General features: G+C 37.3%; 1 protein-coding gene across 5 annotated transcripts in view; it reads left to right on the top strand.

The window, feature by feature from the left end:
- Window positions 1-20,480, top strand: part of DYM (dymeclin) — a 416,736-nt gene that overhangs the window by 55,791 nt on the left and 340,465 nt on the right. For all 5 annotated transcript variants that reach the window (XM_031934503.1, XM_026455157.1, XM_026455155.1 and 2 more), the window contains exons 3-5: window positions 5,955-6,007; window positions 17,917-18,010; window positions 18,970-19,103. In XM_031934503.1, coding sequence (XP_031790363.1) covers window positions 5,955-6,007; window positions 17,917-18,010; window positions 18,970-19,103 — 281 coding nt within the window. The remainder of the gene's footprint in view (window positions 1-5,954; window positions 6,008-17,916; window positions 18,011-18,969; window positions 19,104-20,480) is intronic.

Consider the following 20,480-nt stretch of genomic DNA (forward strand, 5'->3'; position numbering starts at 1 on the left):
ACCTTGATGGAGTGAGTCACTCTTAAAAAGTGCACTTCACCAGCAACAGAAAAGAACTCTGGAGGGGTACAGGTTTTAAAGCTGCCACAAGAGAGTTGCCCATTTGGAGGATTTACTGTACCATGTGTATTGGTAGAAAAGAAAACATAAGTTTTAGTCAAGTCACCAGGCTCTAAAGCTGGTTCTTGTTCTACTCAGACTTCGGATTCCTGCAATTTTACTTTAAACTCCTTGCATGCCTCAGTTTTCTTATCTATAAAAATAAGGTTTATAATGACCCTGTCCCCTAGAAGAGATTTTCATGGGCTTTAATTGCACCAATATATTTGAAAGTGTTTTGAAAGACATTTAAAGGGTTAAACAAATGTGAAGCATTATTTTAATGTATTAGCTATGGGGAAATCACTACATTTTGGAATCAATAATAGCTATCATTTTTAAAAAGTTTTATTTTGTTAATTGACATAATTATAGGGTACCATATGATATTTTGATGTATTATACATTGTATAATGAGTAAATCAGGGCAATCAGCATATCCATCACCTCAAATACTTGTTATTTCTTTGTGGTGAGAACATTCAAAATTATTTTAGCCATTTTGAAATGTAAAGTACATTATGGTTAATTCTAGTCACCTTACTGTATAATAGAACACCAGAACTTATCCCTCTTATCTAATGTAACTTTGTACCTGTTGACCTCTCTCCCTCTCCCTGCCTGTCCTACCCAGCCTTCAGTGCCACTGTTCTACTGTTTACCTCTATGGATCAACTTTTTAAGTTTTCACAGATGAGTGAGATCATGTCCTATTTGTCTTTGTGCTTGACTTATTTCACTTAATGTCTTGTGGGTTCATCCAGGTGCCGCAAAGGGCAGGATTTCATTTATTTTTATGCCTAAATAGTATTCCATTGTGTATATGTACCTCATTTAAAAAAATTCATCCATTGATGGATACTTAGGTTGATTCCATATCTTGGCCATTGTAAATAGTGCTGCAGTAAACATGGGAGTGCAGATACCTCTTTGACATTCTGATTTTGTTTCTTTTGGATATAGAAGTTGAGTATCCCTAATCCAAAAATCTGAAATCCAGAATGCTCCAAAATCCAAAACTTTTTGAGCACTGACATGATGCTTAGAGAATAATACTCATTGCACTATTTTGGATTTTGGGTTTTTGGAATAGGGATGCTCAGCTATAATGCAAATATTTCAAAATCGGGGAAAAAAAAATCTGAAATCAGAAATGCTCCTGGTCCCAAGCATTTTGGGTGAGGGATGCTCAATGTTTATACCCAGTAGTCGGATTATTGGATTATATGGTAGTTCTATTTTTAATTTGTTGGAAAACCTCCCTACTGTTGTCCTTAATGGCTGTACTAATTTACTTTCCTAGTGCCTTGGTCTGTTTTGTGTTGCTATAAAGGAATACCTGAGGCTGGATAATTTCTAAAGAAAAGAGGTTTATTTGGCTCACACTTCTGCAGGCTGGTAGCAGCATCTGCATGTGATGAGGGTCTCAGGCTGCTTCTGCTCATGGCAGAAGGTGAAGGGGAGCTGGTGTGTACAGAGAACATATGATGAGAAAGGGAACAATGGGGTGAGGAGATGCCAGGCTCTTTTTCACAACCAGTACTAATGGGAACTAATAGAGTGAGAAGTGATTCACTTCTGAGGGAGGGTATCAATCTGTTCATAAGGGATCTGCCCCCATAACCCAGACACCTGCCATTAGGCCCCATCTCTAACATTGGGGATCAGATTTCAATATGAGGTTTATAGGGATCAAACATCCAAATTATAGCACCTACCAACATTGTATAAGAGTTTCCCTTTCTCTGCATCCTTGCCAATGTTTGTAATTTTTTGTCTTTTTATTAATAGCCATTCTAACTGGGTGATGTGATATCTCATTGTGGTTTTGATTTGCTTTTCCCTGGTGATTAGTGGTGATGAGCATATTTTTCATATACCTGTTGCCATTTGTATGTCTTTTTTTTTTTTTTTGAGACGGCATTTTGCTCTTGTTGACCAGGCTGGAGTATAATGGCATGATCTTGGCTCACTGCAACCTCTGCCTCCTGGGTTCAAGTGATTCTCCTGCCTCAGCCTCCCCAGTAGCTGGGATTACAGGCATGTGCCACCATGCCTGGCTAATTTTGTATTTTTAGTAGAGATGGGATTTCTCCATGTTGGTCAGGCAGGTCTCAAACTCCCGACCTCAGGTGATCCTCCTGCATCAGCCTCCCACAGTGCTGGGATTACAGGTGTGAGCCACTGCACCTGGCCTTGTATGTCTTCTTTTGAGGGGTGTCTATTTAGGTCTTTTGTTCATTTTTAAATTGGATTTCTTTTTTTTTCTGTTGAGTTCCTTATGTATCCGGGATGAGTCCCTTGTCAGATGCATAGTTTGCAAATATTTTCTCCTTTTCTTTGGATTGTCTATTCACTTTGTTGTTTCCTTTGCTGTGCAGAAGCTTTTTAGTTTGATATAACCCTATTTGTCTATTTTTGCTTTTGTTCTCTGTGCTTTTGAGGTCTTGTCCAACAAGTCCTTGCCCAGACCAGTGTCCTGCAGCATTTCACCTAAGTGTTCTTGAAGTAGTTTCATAGTTTCAGGTTGTACATTTAAGTCTGTATTTTAAGTTGATTTTTGTAAGTGGTTAGAGATAGGGGTCTAGTTTCATTTTTCTGCATGTGAATATTCAGTTTACTCAGTACCATTTGTTGAAGAGATTGTTCTTTCCCCAATGTGTGTTCTTGATGCCTTTGTCAAAAATCGTGTATGGATTTATTTCTGGGTTCTTTATTCTGTTGAACTATCGAAAAAAGAAATAAGGGTAATACATTTTCAGTAGCTATTAAAAAAACACCTAGCAATAAATTTAACTGAGGAGGTAAAGATCTCTGCAATGTAAACTATAAGATATTGATGAAAAAAATTGAAGAAGACATAAATAAATGCAAAGAATATCCCTTGTTATGTATCAGAAGAATAAATATTGTTAAAATGTCTATGCTATCTAAAGTGATCTATAGATTCAATGCAATCCCTATCAAAATACCAGTGATATTTTTCACAGAAATAGAAAAAAAATTCTAAAATTTCTGTGGCAACACAGAAGACCCAGAATAGCCAAAGCAATCTTGAGCAAAAAGAGCAAATCTGGAGACATTATGTTACCTGATTTCAAAATATACTACAAAGCAATAGTAACCATAACAGCATGGTACTGGCATAAAAACAAACACAGACAAATGGAACAGAGTCTATCATTTGTTGAGGATTTACTTTGTGCCAGGCACTGTTCTAAGCACTTTATCGATACTGTATAATTTAATCATAATAACCTTATGAAGGTACTGTTACTATTTGTGTTTTATATATGAGGAAATTAAGACACAAAGATTTAACAAACCAGCCCAAGGTCAACTATCTAGTAAATAGTTGAACAGGAGTTGGAATGCACTTAAAAAAAATTGTGGTGAAATATACACGATGTAAAATGATTTTAACCATTTTAAAGTGTGCAGTTCTGTGGCATTAAGTATATTCACATTGTTGTGCAACCATTAACACCATCCATCTCTAAAACTTTTTAATCTTGGCAAACTTAAACTCTATACTGACTAAACACTAATTCCCTATTTTCCCATCCCCAGCCCCTGGCAACCACCTTTTTGGTTTTTCTCTGCGAGTTTAACTCCCCTGGGAGCCTCATATAAGAGGAATCATACAATATTTATCTTTTTGTGGCTGGCTTATTTCACTTAGCATAATGTCTTCAGGGTTCACTCATGTTATAGCATATATTGAAATTCCGTGTTTTATTTATTTATTTTTAGTATTATTATTTTCTTTTCAGATGGAGTTTCACTCTTGTTGCTTAGGCTGGAGTGCAATGGCGCCATCTTGGCTCACTGCAACCTCTGCCTCCCGCATTCAAGAGATTCTCCTGCCTCAGCCTCCCGAGTAGCTGGAATTATGGGCATGCACCACCATGCCCGGCTAATTTTGTATTTTTAGTAGAGATGGGGTTTCTCCATGTTGGTCAGGCTGGTCTTGAACTCCTGACCTCAGGTGATCTGCCCGCCTTGGCCTCCCAAAGTGCTGGGATTACAGGCATGAGCCACCACGCCTGGCAAAATTCCCTATTTCTTAAGGCTAAATAATATTCCATTGTGTGTATGTACGTTTCATTTATCCATCTATCTGTTGGTAGACATGTGGGTTACTTCTACCTCTTGGCTACTGTTAATGGAGCTGCTATGAACATGAGTGTACAACTATCTCTTCAAGACCCTGCTTTTACTTCTTTTGGGTATCTACCCAGAAGTAGAACTGCTGGATCGTATGGTAATTTTATGTTTAATTTTTTGAGGAACTGCCATATTTTTTGCCATAGTGGCTGCATCGTTTTACGTACCATCAGTGTACAAGGGTCCTAATTTCTCTACATCCTTGCTAACACTTGTTACTTTCTGTTTTTTTTCCTTCATCCCTCCCTCCCTCCCTCCCTCCCTCCTTCCCTCCTTCCCTCCCCCCCTCCTTCCCTCTTTCCCTCCTCTTCCTCCTTCCTCTTCTTCCTCCTCTTTTTTTTTTGAGATGGAGTCTGACTCTGTCTCCCAGGTTGGAGTATAGCGGGACGATCTTGGCTCGCTGCAAACTCCACCTCCTGGGTTCAAGCGATTCTCCTGCTGCAGCCTCCCGAGTAACTGGGATCACAGGTGTGTACCACCATGCCCGGCTAATTTTTGTGTTTTTAGTAGAGATGGGTTTCACCATATTGGCCAGGCTGGTCTTGAACTCCTGACCTCAAGTGATCTGCCCTCCTCAACCTCTCAAAGTGCTGGGATTACAGGTGTGAGCCCACCTCGCCTGGCCTTTTTTTTTTTTTTTTTTTTTTTTTTAAATAAAAGCCATCCCAGTGGGTATGTAGTATTATCCCACTCTGGTTTTAGTGTTTCACTAATGACTAGTGATGTTGAGCATGTTTTCATGTACTTATTGGCCATTTCTATATCCTCTTTGGAAAATGGCTATTTAAGTCATTGGTTCATTTTAAAATTGGGTTGTTTGGTTTTTGTTGTTGTTGAGTAGTAGGAGTTTTAAAAGTATATTCTGGATATCAGTCTCTTATCAGATATGTGATTTACAAATATTTGTTTTCCATTCTGTGGGTTGACTTTCACTCCGTAGATAGTATCCTTTGACACACAGAAGTTTTTAATTTTGGTAAAGTCCAGCATGTCTGTTTTTTTTCTGTTGATACCTGTGCTTTTTGGTGTCACATCCAAGAAATCGTTGTCAAATGCAATCTCAAGAAACATATTTTCTTCTAAGGTTTATTTCTGTCTCTGTGCCTCTTTTCTCTGTGTCAGTTTGAGTCTGTCTCTGTATCTGTTTCTGTATGTTTGTATCTTTGTATCTTTTTTCTACATATTTATAAACCACCAAAATGTATATGTATCATCTCTCTTTTCTTGTCTTATTTCTTCATTTTCCTTTTTTTTTTTTTGTAGAACTTTTTGAAAGTTTTGCAGAAATCATGACACTGCATGTATTTCCCAAAAATAATAGCATCTTTCTAAACTATAATTAGTACTGCCTTTAGAATCGGGCATACAGGGCCCCTGCCTTGTGCTCTCTACTTTGGAGTGCCTTTCTTGAAGTTTGCTAAGTCTCCCCGCTGCCTCAATGCCTGAAAGGCAGGGTGCCCCAAGCTCTTCTCTTTAGGAGTCTCATATTTAGAATTACAGTAAATTTCCTAATTATATTGAAAATTGAAGTGTAACTTTTTTTTTTTTGCTGATCTTATTGTTCACTACTGTGTACCATATTTTTCTTCTAAATTATTTTTCTTATCTTTATATATTTCTTTAACTGATTAGTGTGTACATATTTAGTATTATAGTCATTAATTACCTTTATTCTTCTGTCTCTGCAGTACTGAGTTGAAACTCTTGGAGGAAGCAACCATTTCAGTCTGCAGGTCATTAGGTAAGTGGGGAAAATGTGTGTGTATGTGTGTGGGGCATTGTTTTCAAATTTGGTTTTAGATTTTGATAGTATATGAATTGAATTAATGAAGTAATTATTCTTCTTTGATAGCAGTAGTAATAATTTTTTCTATTCATGGCATTCACAGATGCTGCTAGAAGGTACCCTTCAGTCAATAGCAATATGACACATGCTTGACCATATCTGCAGTAGTGGCAATGGACTCTGCTAAACCATAGACAGTCTTTTGGCTTGTTCTTTTTGTGAATTTTGAAATACTGAAAATAATGTGATTTACCAACTGCTGTTATTGACTATGTTCACCAGAATAATTATTACTTATTAAAATCTATTAGGAATATATATTAGAAAGTTTCTATAACAAATCGATATTATGGCAAAGAGCATGGAATCCAGAATCACTTTATGATTTTAATTTCAGCTGTGAGACTTATTAGCTGAGCTTTAATTTCCTCATATAAGTTGAGGATAAGGACAACTATTTACAGGATTCTTATAAGGAAAAATTAGGTAATATGAAATATTCAGTACAATGTGTGGCATGTAGTCATTGCAAACCATTTATATCAGCAAATGTTACCTTTTTCAGGTCTTGTTTTTCAAATGCTTAACTTTCAAGTTCATAGCAATTGGAAGAAATTGTATATATTTTTAAAATGCAGGCAGTTATACTTAGATTGCATTGGTGCTTTGAAAATTAAAGATAATGTGTCTGTAAAATACCTAATGTACAGGAGTGTAATAAGTGAGAACAATATTCTGTTTTAAAATCAAGCTATATAGGCCAGACACCGTGGCTCACGCCTATAATCCCAGCATTTTGGGAGGCTGATGTGGGTGGATCATGAAGTCAGGAGTTCAAGACCAGCTTGGCCAAGATGGTGAAACCCCGTCTGTACTGAAAATCCAAAAATTAGCCAGGCATGGTGGCAGGCGCCTGTAATCCCAGCTACTCGGGAGGCTGAGGCAGAGAATTGCTTGAACCCAGGAGGCAGAGGTTGCAGTGAGCCGAGAGGGTGCCGCTGCACTCCAGCGTGGGAGACAGAGCAAGACTCTGTCTCAAAAAAAATTAAAAAAAAAAAAAAAATCAAGCTATATGGATAACTCCCATATAAACTATTTTGCTAAAAACAGTTTTTGATGATTTTTTTTTTTTTTTTTTTTTTTTAAGAGAGTCTTACTTTGCTGCCCAGGCTGGAGTGCACTGGTGCCATTGTGGCTCACTGCAGCCTTGATCTTCTGGGCTTCAGTGATCCTTCCACCTCAGCCTCCTGAGAAGCTGGGGCTACAGGTGCATGGCACCACACCTGCCTAATGATTTTATTTTATTTTTGTAGAGATGGGGGTCTCCTGTGTTGCCAAGGCTAGTCTTAGGCTCCTGGCTGCAAGCCATCCTCCTCCTACCTTGGACCCCCAAAGTGTTGGGATATTACAGGCATCAGCCACTGTGCCTGGGCCCAGATATTTTTGTTTTTAAAAACAAACTATGTTGATATTGAAAAAGGTGTTATTGTCATAGTTGCCTTGCCTTACAACCATAGCTTAGGGAATTTTTTGCTTAATAGAGCTGGCTTTCAAAAGTCATGTTGCAATTCAGTGCTGAAAATTAAGCAGTTTGACGTAACAATATTAGTGTAGTTGCTGTGATAATGACTTTTAAGGTGACTTTGGGTTTTTATAAAAGTTAAAAAATTAAAAGTTGAAAAAACAGAAAAATATAACAAAATAAAGAAAGCAATAAGAAAACAAATAAAGAAAAAAATTACATTAAAAAAACCAAAAATAACTGGGAGTGGTGGCTCATGCCTATAATACTGGTAACTTAGGAGGCTGAGGCAGGAGGGTTGCTTGAGGTCAGAGTTCAAGACCAGCTTAGGCAACATAATAAGATTCTATCTCTACACACAAAAAAATTGAAAAAACTTAGCCAGGCATGGTGGCACGTGCCTGTAGTCTCAGCTGCTTGGGAGACTGAGGCAGGAGGATTGATTGAGCCCAGGAATTTGAGGCTGCAGGGAACTTTGATGGTGCCACTGGACTCCAGTCTGGACAATAGAGCAAGACTCCAAATCTAGGGGCGAAAAAAAGCAAGTAATATTTACTCATTATATATAATGTGGAAAGCATACTAAAATGTAAACAAAGTAGTAATTGCTCATAATTTGAAAACCCTGACATAGGCATTGTTGATATTTTTGTATTTTTTCTTCTACTTATGCAATGGATATAAATTTATATATATATCATCCACCGTACAGACACACACACACTCACACACACACACACACACACATTTTAATCTGTGTTTTTCATTTGACATTGTATCAGGAATGTGTTCATGTTTGAAAATACTTTTGGGAACAGCAAAAAAAGATACACATTTATTGCCCCAAATTCCAGTAAATATGATGATGGTTCGGCTAAAATAAAAATCATCTCATATTAGGCAGTACATATGTAATCGCTGCTAATCTTTAGTGACAGTTTCATATAAATGGTATTATTTATATTTTGTTTACACTCAGCAGCATGTCAGGAACCTCTTCACATCAATAAGTATAAATGCATATCAACTTTAAGGGCTTTGTGAGTATGCTTAGTTTCCTTTTTGAAAAAAAAATTTTTTTAAGTGCTCGTCTACTATCAACAATTTTCCTTCTCTTTTTTCTTTTTTTGGTCTGAAAATGTTCTATTTTTTTCTTCACTTTGAAGCATATGTTTTGCTGGATATAGAATTTTAGATAGACATTAATTTATTTTCCGTACTTTAAAGGTGTCATTTCATTATTTTTTAGCTTTTCTTGTTTTTGTTGTGAAGAAAGCAGTCAACCTTATTGTTGCTTCTTTGAAAATAATGGAATTTTTAACTTCTGGCTGCTTTTAAGTTTTTCTTTTTATCTTTTGATTTTCAGTAGCCTTAGAGTGAGGTGCTGAGGAGAAGTTTTCTTTGTTTTTTTGTCGCCTGAGGTTTGTAGAGATTCTTAAATCTGTGGGTTGGTGTCTTTTATCAGTATTGGAAAATTCTTAGCCATTATCTGTTTATATATAAAATTTTTGTTCTATTCGGTCTCTCCTCTCCTCCTGGGACACTTGTTATACTTGTGTTCAATGCTTTTGTTTCCATTGTGTCACATATACTTGTTAGGCCTTTTTTTCTTTTGTAGTTTACATTATTTTTCTCTCTGACCTTCAATGAGATATTTTCTGTTAATTCATCTTTAGTTTCTAATCTTTTCCTTTTTTTTTTTTTTTTTTTAATTTTTTTTTTGAGACAGTGTCTCACTCTGTTTCCCAGGCTAGAGTGCAGTGGCACTATCACTGCTCACTGCAACCTCAACTTCCTGGGCTCAAGAGATCCTTCCACTTCAACCTCCTGAGTAGCTGGGACTACAGGCATATGTCACTATGCCTGGATAATTTTTAAGTTTTCTGTAGAGGTGGGATCTTGCCATGTTGTCTTGAGCTTTTGGGCTCAAGTGATCCTCCCTTCTAGGCCCCCACAAAGTGCTGGGATTACAAGTGTGAGCTACTGTCCCTGGTACTCATCTTTTCTTCTGGTATGTCCCATTTGCTGTTAAAACTATCTACTGAGATTTTTAAAACAAGCTTTTAATTTTAGAATAGCTGTAGACTTATGGAAACATTTCAAAGCTAGTATAGAGCATTCCTGTATACTCTTCACCTATTTCCCCTATTTTAACATCTTACTTTAGTATGGTACATTTGTTTCAACTAAGGAATCAACATTGGTACAGATATACCCCAGAGATATTGTGGGTCAGTTCCAGACCACTGAGATAAAGCCAGTATTGCAATAAAGTGAGTTGCATGAATTTTTTGGTTTCCCCGTGCTTATAAATGTTATGTTTACATTATACCATGGTCTATCAAATGTGCAATAACATGTGTTAAATGTACATATCTTAATCTTATAACTGTATCACAAAAAAATGCTAACACATCATCTGAGCCTTTAATGAGTCATAATCTTCTTGCTTGTGACAACAAGACATCCAAGATCACTGATTCGAACAGGTGCGGTGGCTCACTCCTGTAATCCCAGCACTTTGGGAGGCTGAGGTGGGCATATCACCCGAGGTCAGGAGTTCAAGACCAGCCTGGCCAACATCATGAAACCCCATCTCTACAAAAATACAAAAATTGACTGGGCATGATGGCAGGTGCCTTTCATCTCAGCTACTCGGGAGGCTGAGGCAGGAGAATCGCAGTGAGTCGAGATCGCAGCATTGCACTCCAGCCTGGGTGACAGAGTGAGACTCTGACATACACACACAAAAAGATCACTGATTAGAGATCATTATACAGATATAACAATAAAATGCTTGAAATATTGCAAGAATTGGCTGGGCATGGTGGCCTGTAATCCTGGCACTTTGGGAGGCCAAGGCGGGAGGATTGCTTGAGTCCAGGAATTTGAGACCAGTCTGGGCAACATAGCAAGACCCTGTCTCTACAAAAAACTAAAAGAAAATTAGCCAGACATGGTGACTCCTGAGTAACAACTCAGGAGGCTGAGATGGGAAGATCTCTTGAGCCTGGGAGGTTGAGGCTGCAGTGAGCTGTGATCACACTGCTGCATTCAGCCTAGGTGACAGAGTAAGACCCGTTTCAAAAAAAAAAGAAAAAAGTAAGTAAATAAATATGAAGACATTTTGCAAGAACTACCAAAATGTGATGCAGAGACATGAAGTGAGCATGTGTTGTTGGAAAAATGGCGCTGATAGACTTGCTCACTGCAAGGTTGCCACAAACCTTCAATTTGTAAAAAATGCGGTATCTTTGAAGCACAATAAAGCAAAGCATGATAAAATGAGGTTATGTTAATTCTATTAACTAAACTGCACACTTCATTCAGTCTTTCACTTGCTTTCTCCTAATGTGCCTTCACTGTTCCAGGATCCCACCTAGGGTGCCACATGACTTCTGATCGTCATGTGTTTCTCTGGTCTGCAACAGTCTCTCAAATTTTCCACATTTTTGATGCCTTTTGATGATTTTGGGGAGTATTAGTAGGGTATTTTCCAAAACGTTTCTCAATTTGAGTTGTCTGATGACTTTCTCATACTTAAACTGGGGTTATAGGTTTGTGGAAGGAAGACCATGGAGATGAAGTGCTGTTCTGAACATACTGTATCAAGGGGACATGCTGTTAATATGACTTATCACTGATGGTGTTGACATTGATCACTTGGCTGAGGTACTAGTTATCAAATTTCTTCAGTGTAAAGTTGTTTCTTTCTCTCCTGATTCCTTCATTTTCAAAGGGTAGTTTTTTTAGATATAGAATTCTTGGTTAACATTTTTTTCTCTTTCAGCACTTTGAACATATTATTCTACTGTCTTCTGGTCTCTATTTTTTCAGATAAGTCTGACATTAATTGTATTGTTGTTCCCCTGAAAATGTTGAGAAATTTTTTCCTGCTGCTTGTAAGATGTTCTCTTTGCCTTTTAAAAGAGTTTTTTGGCTAGGTGTGGTGGCTCACACCTGTAATTATAGCTCTTTGGGAGGCCACAGCAGGAAGATTGCTTGAGGCCAGGAGTTAGATGCCAGTCTGGGCAACATAGCAAGACCTTGTCTCTACAAAAATAAAAATAAAAATAAAAATTAGCCTGGCATGGTAGCTTGCATCTCTTAGATGTGTAGATTAATGTTTTTCATCAGTTTTGGGAAATATGTTGCCTTTTTTTCTTTTTTTTTTTTCTTTTTTTAAGGAATAGGGTCTCACCCTCTTATCCAGGCTGGTCTTGAACTGCTGGCCCCAAGCATGCCTCCTACCTCAGCCTCCCAAAGCATTGGCCATTATTTTTGTTAGGCTTTTTATGCTTAGCTTTATTACCTTTTTCCTGAATGTACACATGAGGTTTTCTGGATCAGATTTCTTTTTTTTTTTTTTTTTGAGACAGAGTTTTGCTCTTGTTGCCCAGGCTGGAGTGCAATGGTGTGATCTCCACTCACTACAACCTCCACCTCCTGGGTTCAAGCAATTCTCCTCCCTCAGCCTCCCAAGTAGCTGGGATTACAGGCATGCACCACCACACCCAGCTAATTTTGTATTTTTAGTAGAGATGAAGTTTCACCATGTCAGTCAGGCTGGTCTTGAACTCCTAACCTCAGGTGATCCACCCGCCTTGGCCTTCAAAGTGCTGGGATTACAGGCTTGAGCTACCACGCCCAGCCCAGATTTCATATTAAATACTTCACAGTAAATAAGACATCCATTGGTCCTTCTTTGTCCTAGTTCTTACCCACTAGGATGATGCTGTGAGAGCCAGGTCAGTTGTTTTATATGATAGTCAGACTCCTTGTAGGTGAGGGATGAGGAAAAACATTTGCCAGCTTATAAAGAGTAAAGAAGCAGCTGTGCCGTCCTCTCCTGAAAGAGTCTGCTCTTTCAGAGCAGAAGAGTCTGCCTTTGGCATATAAATACAACTTTTTCAGGAGCCAGGTATCCTCACTTCTTGTTTTGGCATTTTAACCTAGGGATGTCTCCAAGTTCTGTGGCCTCATTTGTCCTTTTTTTTTTCTTTCTTTCTTTCTTTTTTTTTTTTTTTGCTTTTTGTTCATGAGACTTTTTCCTTTAACTCTTGGCAATAAATATTTCTCATTATGCTTTTTCTCTGTATGGTTTTTCCTATAATTTGATGAGGTGTTTTGATTGGTGTATTAAGATCTTTTTCAGTTCAGAAGTTTGTTTTTCTTTTTTCTTTTATTCATTATGGCTCTGATTTTGTGTTTTAGTTTCTTCTCCTTACCTCTTGATCACCCGTAATGTTCAGGTTGGATCTCTGTTCTTTACTTTCTGTATCTTTTTGTCTCTATTCTTTTCTCATATTTCCTCCTTTGTATGATTGATTTCAATGTTTTGTACACTGCCAGTTCTCCTCTTTTACTATTGTAGTGTATGTTTTAGCTGTTATTGCATTTTCAGCTTATTTCTTAATCATTTCTAGTCTTTTGTAGATAGGCTGCTCTCTTCTTTTTTTTTTTTTTTTTTTTTTTTGTTGAAATGGAATCTTGCTCTGTCGCCCAGGCTGGAGTGCAGTGGCATGATCTTGGCTCACTGTAACCTTTGCCCCCTGGGTTCAAGCCATTCTCCACCTTAGCCTCCCAAGTAATTGGGATTACAAGCATGTACCACCATGCCTAGCTAATTTTTGTATTTTTAGTAGAGATGGGGTTTTACCATATTGGCCAGGCTAGTCTTGAACTTCTGACCTCAAGTGATCTTCCTGCCTCGACCTCCCAAAGTGCTGGGATTACGGGTGTGGCTCACTGCACCCAGCCGTTTTTCTTTTTTCTTTTTTTTTTTTTTTTGAGACATGGTCTTGCTCTGTTGCTCATGCTGGAGTGCAGTGGTGTGATCATGGCTTACTGTAGCTTCAACCTCCTGGGCTCAAAGCAGTCCTCCTGCTGGCCTCCTGGGTAGCTGGGACCATAGGCATGCACAACCACACCTGGCTAATTTTTGTATTTTGTGTAGAGATGGGGTTTTGTGATGTTGCCTAGGCTGGTCTTGAACTTCTGCCCACAAGCATTCCTCTCACCTTGGCCTCTCCAAGTGCTGGGATGCAGGTGTGTGCTGCTGTGCCTGGCTTGCTCTCTTTTCATTACACGTGTTTCCCCCAATGGATTTCTGTTCTTTTTTAAAAAATAGATGGTTAATTTTCCTATTGTCCATTGTTGATTGCTATGTATTACAATTCTTTTGGCAATTTTGATTTAGCTTTTCTTCTGAGGTTTCACTGTAATTCATTTCTTATCCTCTGGTTGCTGCTGTTGTTATTTTCTCATTTTCATTAAACTAACATACTTATGGAGCACCTACTATATTACAGGAATTATCCCATAAGCTTGGGCTGTGACTGCAAAAAACACTGACCCAGGTCTCTGACCTCATGGATCTATTTATTTCATTGAGGAGCCAGATAATAAATAAGTATATCTAGTTTATATAATGGTGGCTGTTCAGAAAAATAAAGCAGAGTAAGGGGATGGGGTATAACCCATGAAGGTGCATTGTTTGCTCCCAGAGAAGCTGTGTTTATTTCCTCTGTTGCTTGTGTAGATCCTATAGATGCTTGTTGAATCTGCTGTTATTTTAGTTTGAGAGCAAACTGATATATTTCCCAACCTAATTTATAGAGCCCGAGAAGGTTTTATGTGTCCAAGTCTTCTTAGTTTAAATGGGACCTTCATTACCCTCACTTCTTGGCTTTGGGGTATGAGGGAATTCTGAAGTTCCCAGGTTGATCATCTGCATCAGTGTCTTTCTACCTCTCCCTCCACCGTATGCTGCTGTGTTGTCCAAGCCGAATATGTATCTCTAAATAAGGATTCTTAAAAAAAAAGTACCACTATCTTATGAAAAAAAAACAACTTTTAATATCACAAAATATTCAGTGTTCAAATTTGTAATTGTCTCATTTTGTTTGAACTGGGGGCCGAATAAGTTCACACATTATTTTTGGTTATGTCTTTACATTTCTTTTCATAGCAAGTTTCCCTTTTCATCTGTCTTTTTCTTCTTTTCCCTCTCTCAGTGTATTTATTGAAGAAACTGAATGGTGGAGTTTCCCACGATGTAGATTTTGTTCGTTGGATCCCTGTGTGGGGTCATCTTGTCCTCTCTCCTCTGTATTTTCTCTACATTGGTTGTTGGATTTTAGAGCTCATGAGTCTTTCAGTGAGATCTTAGAAAAGTTTGTTTCAGGGGCTAGAAGCAAATTTAATCTCTCATCTCAAACAGAAATCCTGTGTACAATACCCTTATCTGAATGTTACCCAAACTTTGTTTGAATTCTTGTAGAGATGGGGGCATTCCCTTCTTTACATGAGCATCACTAGTTAACAGACTGCTACAAGTTCAAGCTCTAGCATCAGGTAAGTTAGCTCTTTATTAAGCACTGTTGTTATCTTAATTTTATAGCTGAGGAAACTGAGGCAGGGGCCAGTTTGGTAAGTTGCCAAGTGTTCTACAGCTGGTCAGTGGTGGAACTGAGATTTGAACTTTGTCAGATTCTGTAATCTAGTCCCATTACACTTTTCTGCTTTCCGGTTGGACCTCCTGTGTTGTTACTCTGGTTCTCAAAGCTCATTCAGCTTCAACATAGCATTTTATTTGCACCAATTAACTGTGATCATGTAAAATTTCTTTTCTTCTGCCATTGAGATATTTTGGAATCTTGAATCTACCATGGAGTATTGTTTAAAATCATTGAGTGTATTTAATTTTATTAACTTACTGCCCTAATCTTCATCTTATCCAAAAGAGTATCATGGAAACTTTTTAACTGTCTTGGTAGGTAAGCTCCATGAAGACAGGGAGTTCTCTTTACAAATATCTCCTTAGTATCTGAAACAGTGTGGGCACATATGAGTAGCTCAATAAATACATGCTGATTGAATGAATGAATGAAGAAGGTACACAGCGCTTTAATTATATCAATCAAGTAGTCTGGTTACTCTTTCCAAAAACACAATGTTTTGTTTTTTTAAATAGCTAATCATTTATACATTCAACAATTACAAGGCCATTCAGTAATAAAGGGGGCTGTTGAATGAACAAAGATTTCAAAGTTGGGATTCTGAGTGATGATTGTAGTCATGTTACCCTCAGCTTAGTTTGTTTCAGCATTTTGTTTGGATTTACAATAGCTAGATAAAGTCCCACAGAGATGCACTTGCAAACCTTAACTGTTTTTTGTTTTTTTTTCCTTAAAAAGTTTATCCTAGGTCTCTGGGTATTCTTTCATTAACACTAAAACTTGAAAGAGGAATAGGACATTTTTGTTTCAAAGTGAAAGTCTTAATGTTATCTACTATCTTATCACGTATCTATTCTTGATTGTGAAGGCCGGACAAAAACTGCTGATTGATAACAAATGTTGCACCTTGCTACTCACAGTGGTATTCTTCAGGTAGCAGCAGCAGCAGTGGATGTCACCTGGGAGCGGTAGAGATGCAGAATCTCAGTGCACATTTCACACATGTGGAGTCCATTTGCATTTTAATAAGAATGCCTTGTGATTTAAATGCACATTAAACTTTGAGAAGTACTGTCAACTTCAGTTAGGAGTATGGTGGACCTGAGATTCTGAACTTCCACCAAGCTCTCAGATAATGCTGTTGTGGCCAGTCCATGAGCCACACTTGGAATAGCAAAGTGCTTGTCATTTTATCACAGTTAGAAAGTTAGGCAGTCACTTGGATTGACTCTCAAGTCATGACAAGAATACATATGCAGCAGGGAGTGAGCCTGGCAGTTATTAAGCACAATGCAGGTATGCTGTAATGCTGTACTTACTCCCATGTATAATATTTTAAAATATATATGTATGGGCCTGAATTTTAAAAAATATTCTGGAAAACTTCATTTTTTCAAATCTTGACACATTTCAATAAGTTCAAATATGCCAGCCTGGGCAACATAGGGCCATCCCATCTCTACAAAAAATACAATTAGCTGAGCATGGTGGTGCATGCCTGTAGCACTAACTACTTGGGAGGCTGAGGCAGAAGGATCACTTGAACCCAGGAGCTCAAGGTTGCAGAGAGCTATGATTGCACCACTGCTGTCCAGCCTGGGTGTAGATCAAGACCCTGTTTCTACATTTGAAAAAAAGAAGTTCAAATATATGCAAAATTCCCAGATCTTCGTAAGAATGAACTTTCCTGGTTCCCCAAGCCAGTGTGTATGAGTGTTTGCATTTCCAGTTTTCAAACTAGTTAAAAATACACTTCAGAAGAGAAACAATTATCCAAGATTCTGGAATCTCACATTTTGAAAACCATTGGTCAAGGAAGAAGACTATGTTTGCTACTAACATATTGTTGACCTTAAGCCCAGCGCTTAGCCTTTCTGAGCCTGTCTCTTCATCAGTCAAATGAAAGGTTCTACAAAGTAATCTCTCCCTTCTGATGAATTCTTAGCTTCCATGCTTCTGTGACTTGCTGTGCAGCCTAGTAGAGCTTTATAGTTTCATTAAGTCCAATTTCTTGATTATAGAGGTTGCTTCACCTAGCAGTTTAAAGTCAAAGATTTGAGCCATTTGATAAGGATGTTTCCTTGAGCAAGTAGCAACCTCCAGGTGAAGATCTGTGAAATGGAAGCAATACTAGTGCTTTTCCTGGAGGGTTGGTGTGAGGATTAAATGAGTTAATGCATGTAAAGCACCTACTCTATGTTGTTCATCATATGTTAGCTGTTGTTTCTTTTGCAGATGAGAAAACTGAGGTTGGAGAAGTAAAGTGATTTGTCTGAGGTTCAGTATTCAGTTAATTATAGACCTGGATCTAGAAACTAAATCTGATTACTGATACAGTTGCTGAAGTGCCCATCATTTAAAGTTAAAAACAAATTCTTTAAAGTTTTGTCTGGTCAAATAGCTCCCCCTCTAGCCACACCACTTTGTTGATATGTTTTCTTAATTTTTCATTCAAATGATTTGTGATCTGGACAGTGTTTTAGATTTAATAAACTTTCATAGTTTATTATATTCTATATACTGGGGACATATGATCAATTTTTGAGTTTTTAAAAATCTTTTCTAGAGAAAGATTTAGTGTGTAACTTGACTGTGTCTGTTAACTATTATTTTTTCCTTTATGATTTTGGATTCTGAGATAAGATGGCTACTTGTACTGTTTCTATCATTTTCATTTTGCAAATCAGTTTTTGATGTTCAGAATTAAGACCAAGAGCAGCAGTTTCTCTCATTGCTTATTTCTCTAATTAGGTGTGAAATTAACAGTAAGGTTGGTCACTGAGCAATTTCAATATGGCATTTGGTTTTATAAATGTTATGATAAGCTCACTTTGATTTTAGTTCTTAAATTTAACTTTTTAAAACCTTTTCTTCTCTTGCAGTTGAAAACAATCCTCGAACAGGAAATCTTGGTGCACTAATTAAGGTCTTCCTTTCTAGAACCAAAGAACTAAAACTCTCAGCAGAATGTCAGAAGTAAGCTGGCTAATTAAACCATGTTTGCTTTATATTTAACAATGTGAATTTTAATTTTCATTTATTGGTGGAAATGGACTGTGGTCTTTTGAAAATCTCTGTGAAAGAATTATTCTTATTATTAAGGAAAAAAGGTAAAAGAGGTATTAGGTTAGTGTCTAAGTCACTGGGGTGAGATTATAGAGTTTGGAATTTGATTTCGGGTTTTTAGACAATCTTTATATTCTTTAAGAAGATGAATAATGATGTAATTATCATTAAGAAGGTAATCCCCCTCCCCCATTATCACTGCTGCTGCTATCTAGTTTAAATGATGACTTAGTCTGGGTTTTATTTCATTCTACATCTGTTGCTGCTATTTCCGTCATATTCTTTACATCAATGGAAGGTTAACTTTTTATGCACTGAAGCATTTTTCAAAACCATGTTTGGGTGTCAGTCTCTGAAAAGATTAAAAGATTTTGCATTGTCTTCCTTATAAACAAATTACATTGAATCCAATAAAGGTTTTCTTGGGAGGTCATGGTCATTAATACAAATAAAAAGTATTTTACTGTGCTGCTGGCAGTGCCTCACTGAAAATTTTGGTTACATATTTGCATATATTCTTTTTATGTTACCACAAATTTTTTTATTTTTTTTATAGCCTTCTTCTCTTTTAATTGCCTGTATGTGGTATACCTGTTAAGAACAAAGAACAGTCGTTCCTGCAGTCATCAGTAAAGATTTTTATTAAGTAGATTCACTATGTAAAATATGTGGAATGAACTATGAAGTAAAACATAATATCGCTGGCACAATGCAATAAATCATGAGCCATTAAAATATATGGACATTGTCCTAATATTACCAATAGGATGGACAAAATTGTTGACAGATCAGGAAGAAATCATGAACTAGAAATAAACCGTGATGCTAATGTTTAAATATTGATTCTTGTATGATTTTGGTCTTTCTAGCCACATCTTCATTTGGCAGACACACAATGCTTTGTTTATTATTTGCTGTTTGCTGAAAGTGTTCATCTGTCAGATGTCAGAAGAGGAATTACAACTTCATTTTACTTATGAAGAAAAATCTCCTGGCAATTACAGTAAGTATTGTTTTTGAAGATGTTCTGGATACAGCATGTGTAACATTGTAAGGATAAAATTTCAGGAATAAAAGTATAATTTTGAAAATTCCATTTATCCTTATAATTTTCATTTTAAAATGAACTTATACTGTCATTTTTTTTCTGTATTAATTTAAATGAGTCAAGACTCAGAATTTTTTTTTCCTTTTAAATAAGAAAGCTGGTGGGGTTGAAACTTTCATTTATTTTGACTTTCATGCATGTGGATGAAGAAGAAAGTAACATAAAAATAAAACTCACACAAATATTTACTTCTTTCAGAAAACAGAGGTGTCAGTTTTAAATATCATTGCCAAGTCAATGTATTATTAAGGGAGCCAGCTAGTCAGATTTTATGTTAAAGGTTACTTTCATAGAGTGCGGCAATAGCTTCTGGGTCTGAGTGTCTTTGAGACTACGACACTTTATCAGAAGTAACATTTTCGAGGACAGTTTTATGATGCCAAAATGTGTCATCTTTTTCTGAAGATACAGGGAAAGGTTACCCTTCATACTGTCTTTCCTTTCTGAGGACAAGGCAGTGTTGCCCTGTAGTTTTCTGAGTTCTGTTTTTAAAATAGATCTCTACCCTCATCAGGCTGATAGCATCACCTGTGTGATTCAAGGTCGTATGTTACCATCTCTTGTGGGGACAGGTATTGGGAGAGAACTTTGTGATGTGTATACTTCTCATGGAGGTCTGTGTGCTATGTGGATTTTGTGTATATACATAATCACACTTAACTTTCAAAAACCAGGAGTAATTTTTCACTGTGGTTTCCACTGTGGTTGCTAAATACCTGTTTTTAAATGTCAAAGTCAAATATTGCCAAAGGGAAACAAACTTGTAAAAGAGTTACTATTCATCTAGGTCAACATCACAATGTACTAATTTTTCAGTATATCCATGTCTATGGGGAATATTTCTTAAATTCTGTTATAGAATTTTTATTTTTATTTTTTTTGAGATGGAATCTCGCTCGGTTGCCCAGGCTGGAATGCAGTGGTGCGATCTTGGCTCACTGCAACCTCTGTTCCTGAGTTCAAGCAATTTTCCTGTCTCAGCTTCCTGAGTAGCTGGGACTACAGGCACATTCCACCATGCCCAGCTAAGTTTTGTATTTTTAGTAGAGATGGGGTCTCACCATGTTGCCCAGGCTGGTCTTGAACTCCTGACCTCCAGTGATCCACCCGCCTTGGCCTTCCAAAGTGCTGGGATTACAGACGTGAGCCACCGTGCCCGGCATAGAATTTTTAAAAACAATATTATGGGGAAGTAGAAAAGATTCTGTGGAAAGTTAACCTTTTGTGCATTCAAGCATTTCTTAAAACTATTTTTAGATGGCAAAAATCTTA

The sequence above is a fragment of the Piliocolobus tephrosceles genome, chromosome 18 (assembly GCF_002776525.5).
Source record: "Piliocolobus tephrosceles isolate RC106 chromosome 18, ASM277652v3, whole genome shotgun sequence".
NCBI lineage: Eukaryota > Metazoa > Chordata > Mammalia > Primates > Cercopithecidae > Piliocolobus > Piliocolobus tephrosceles.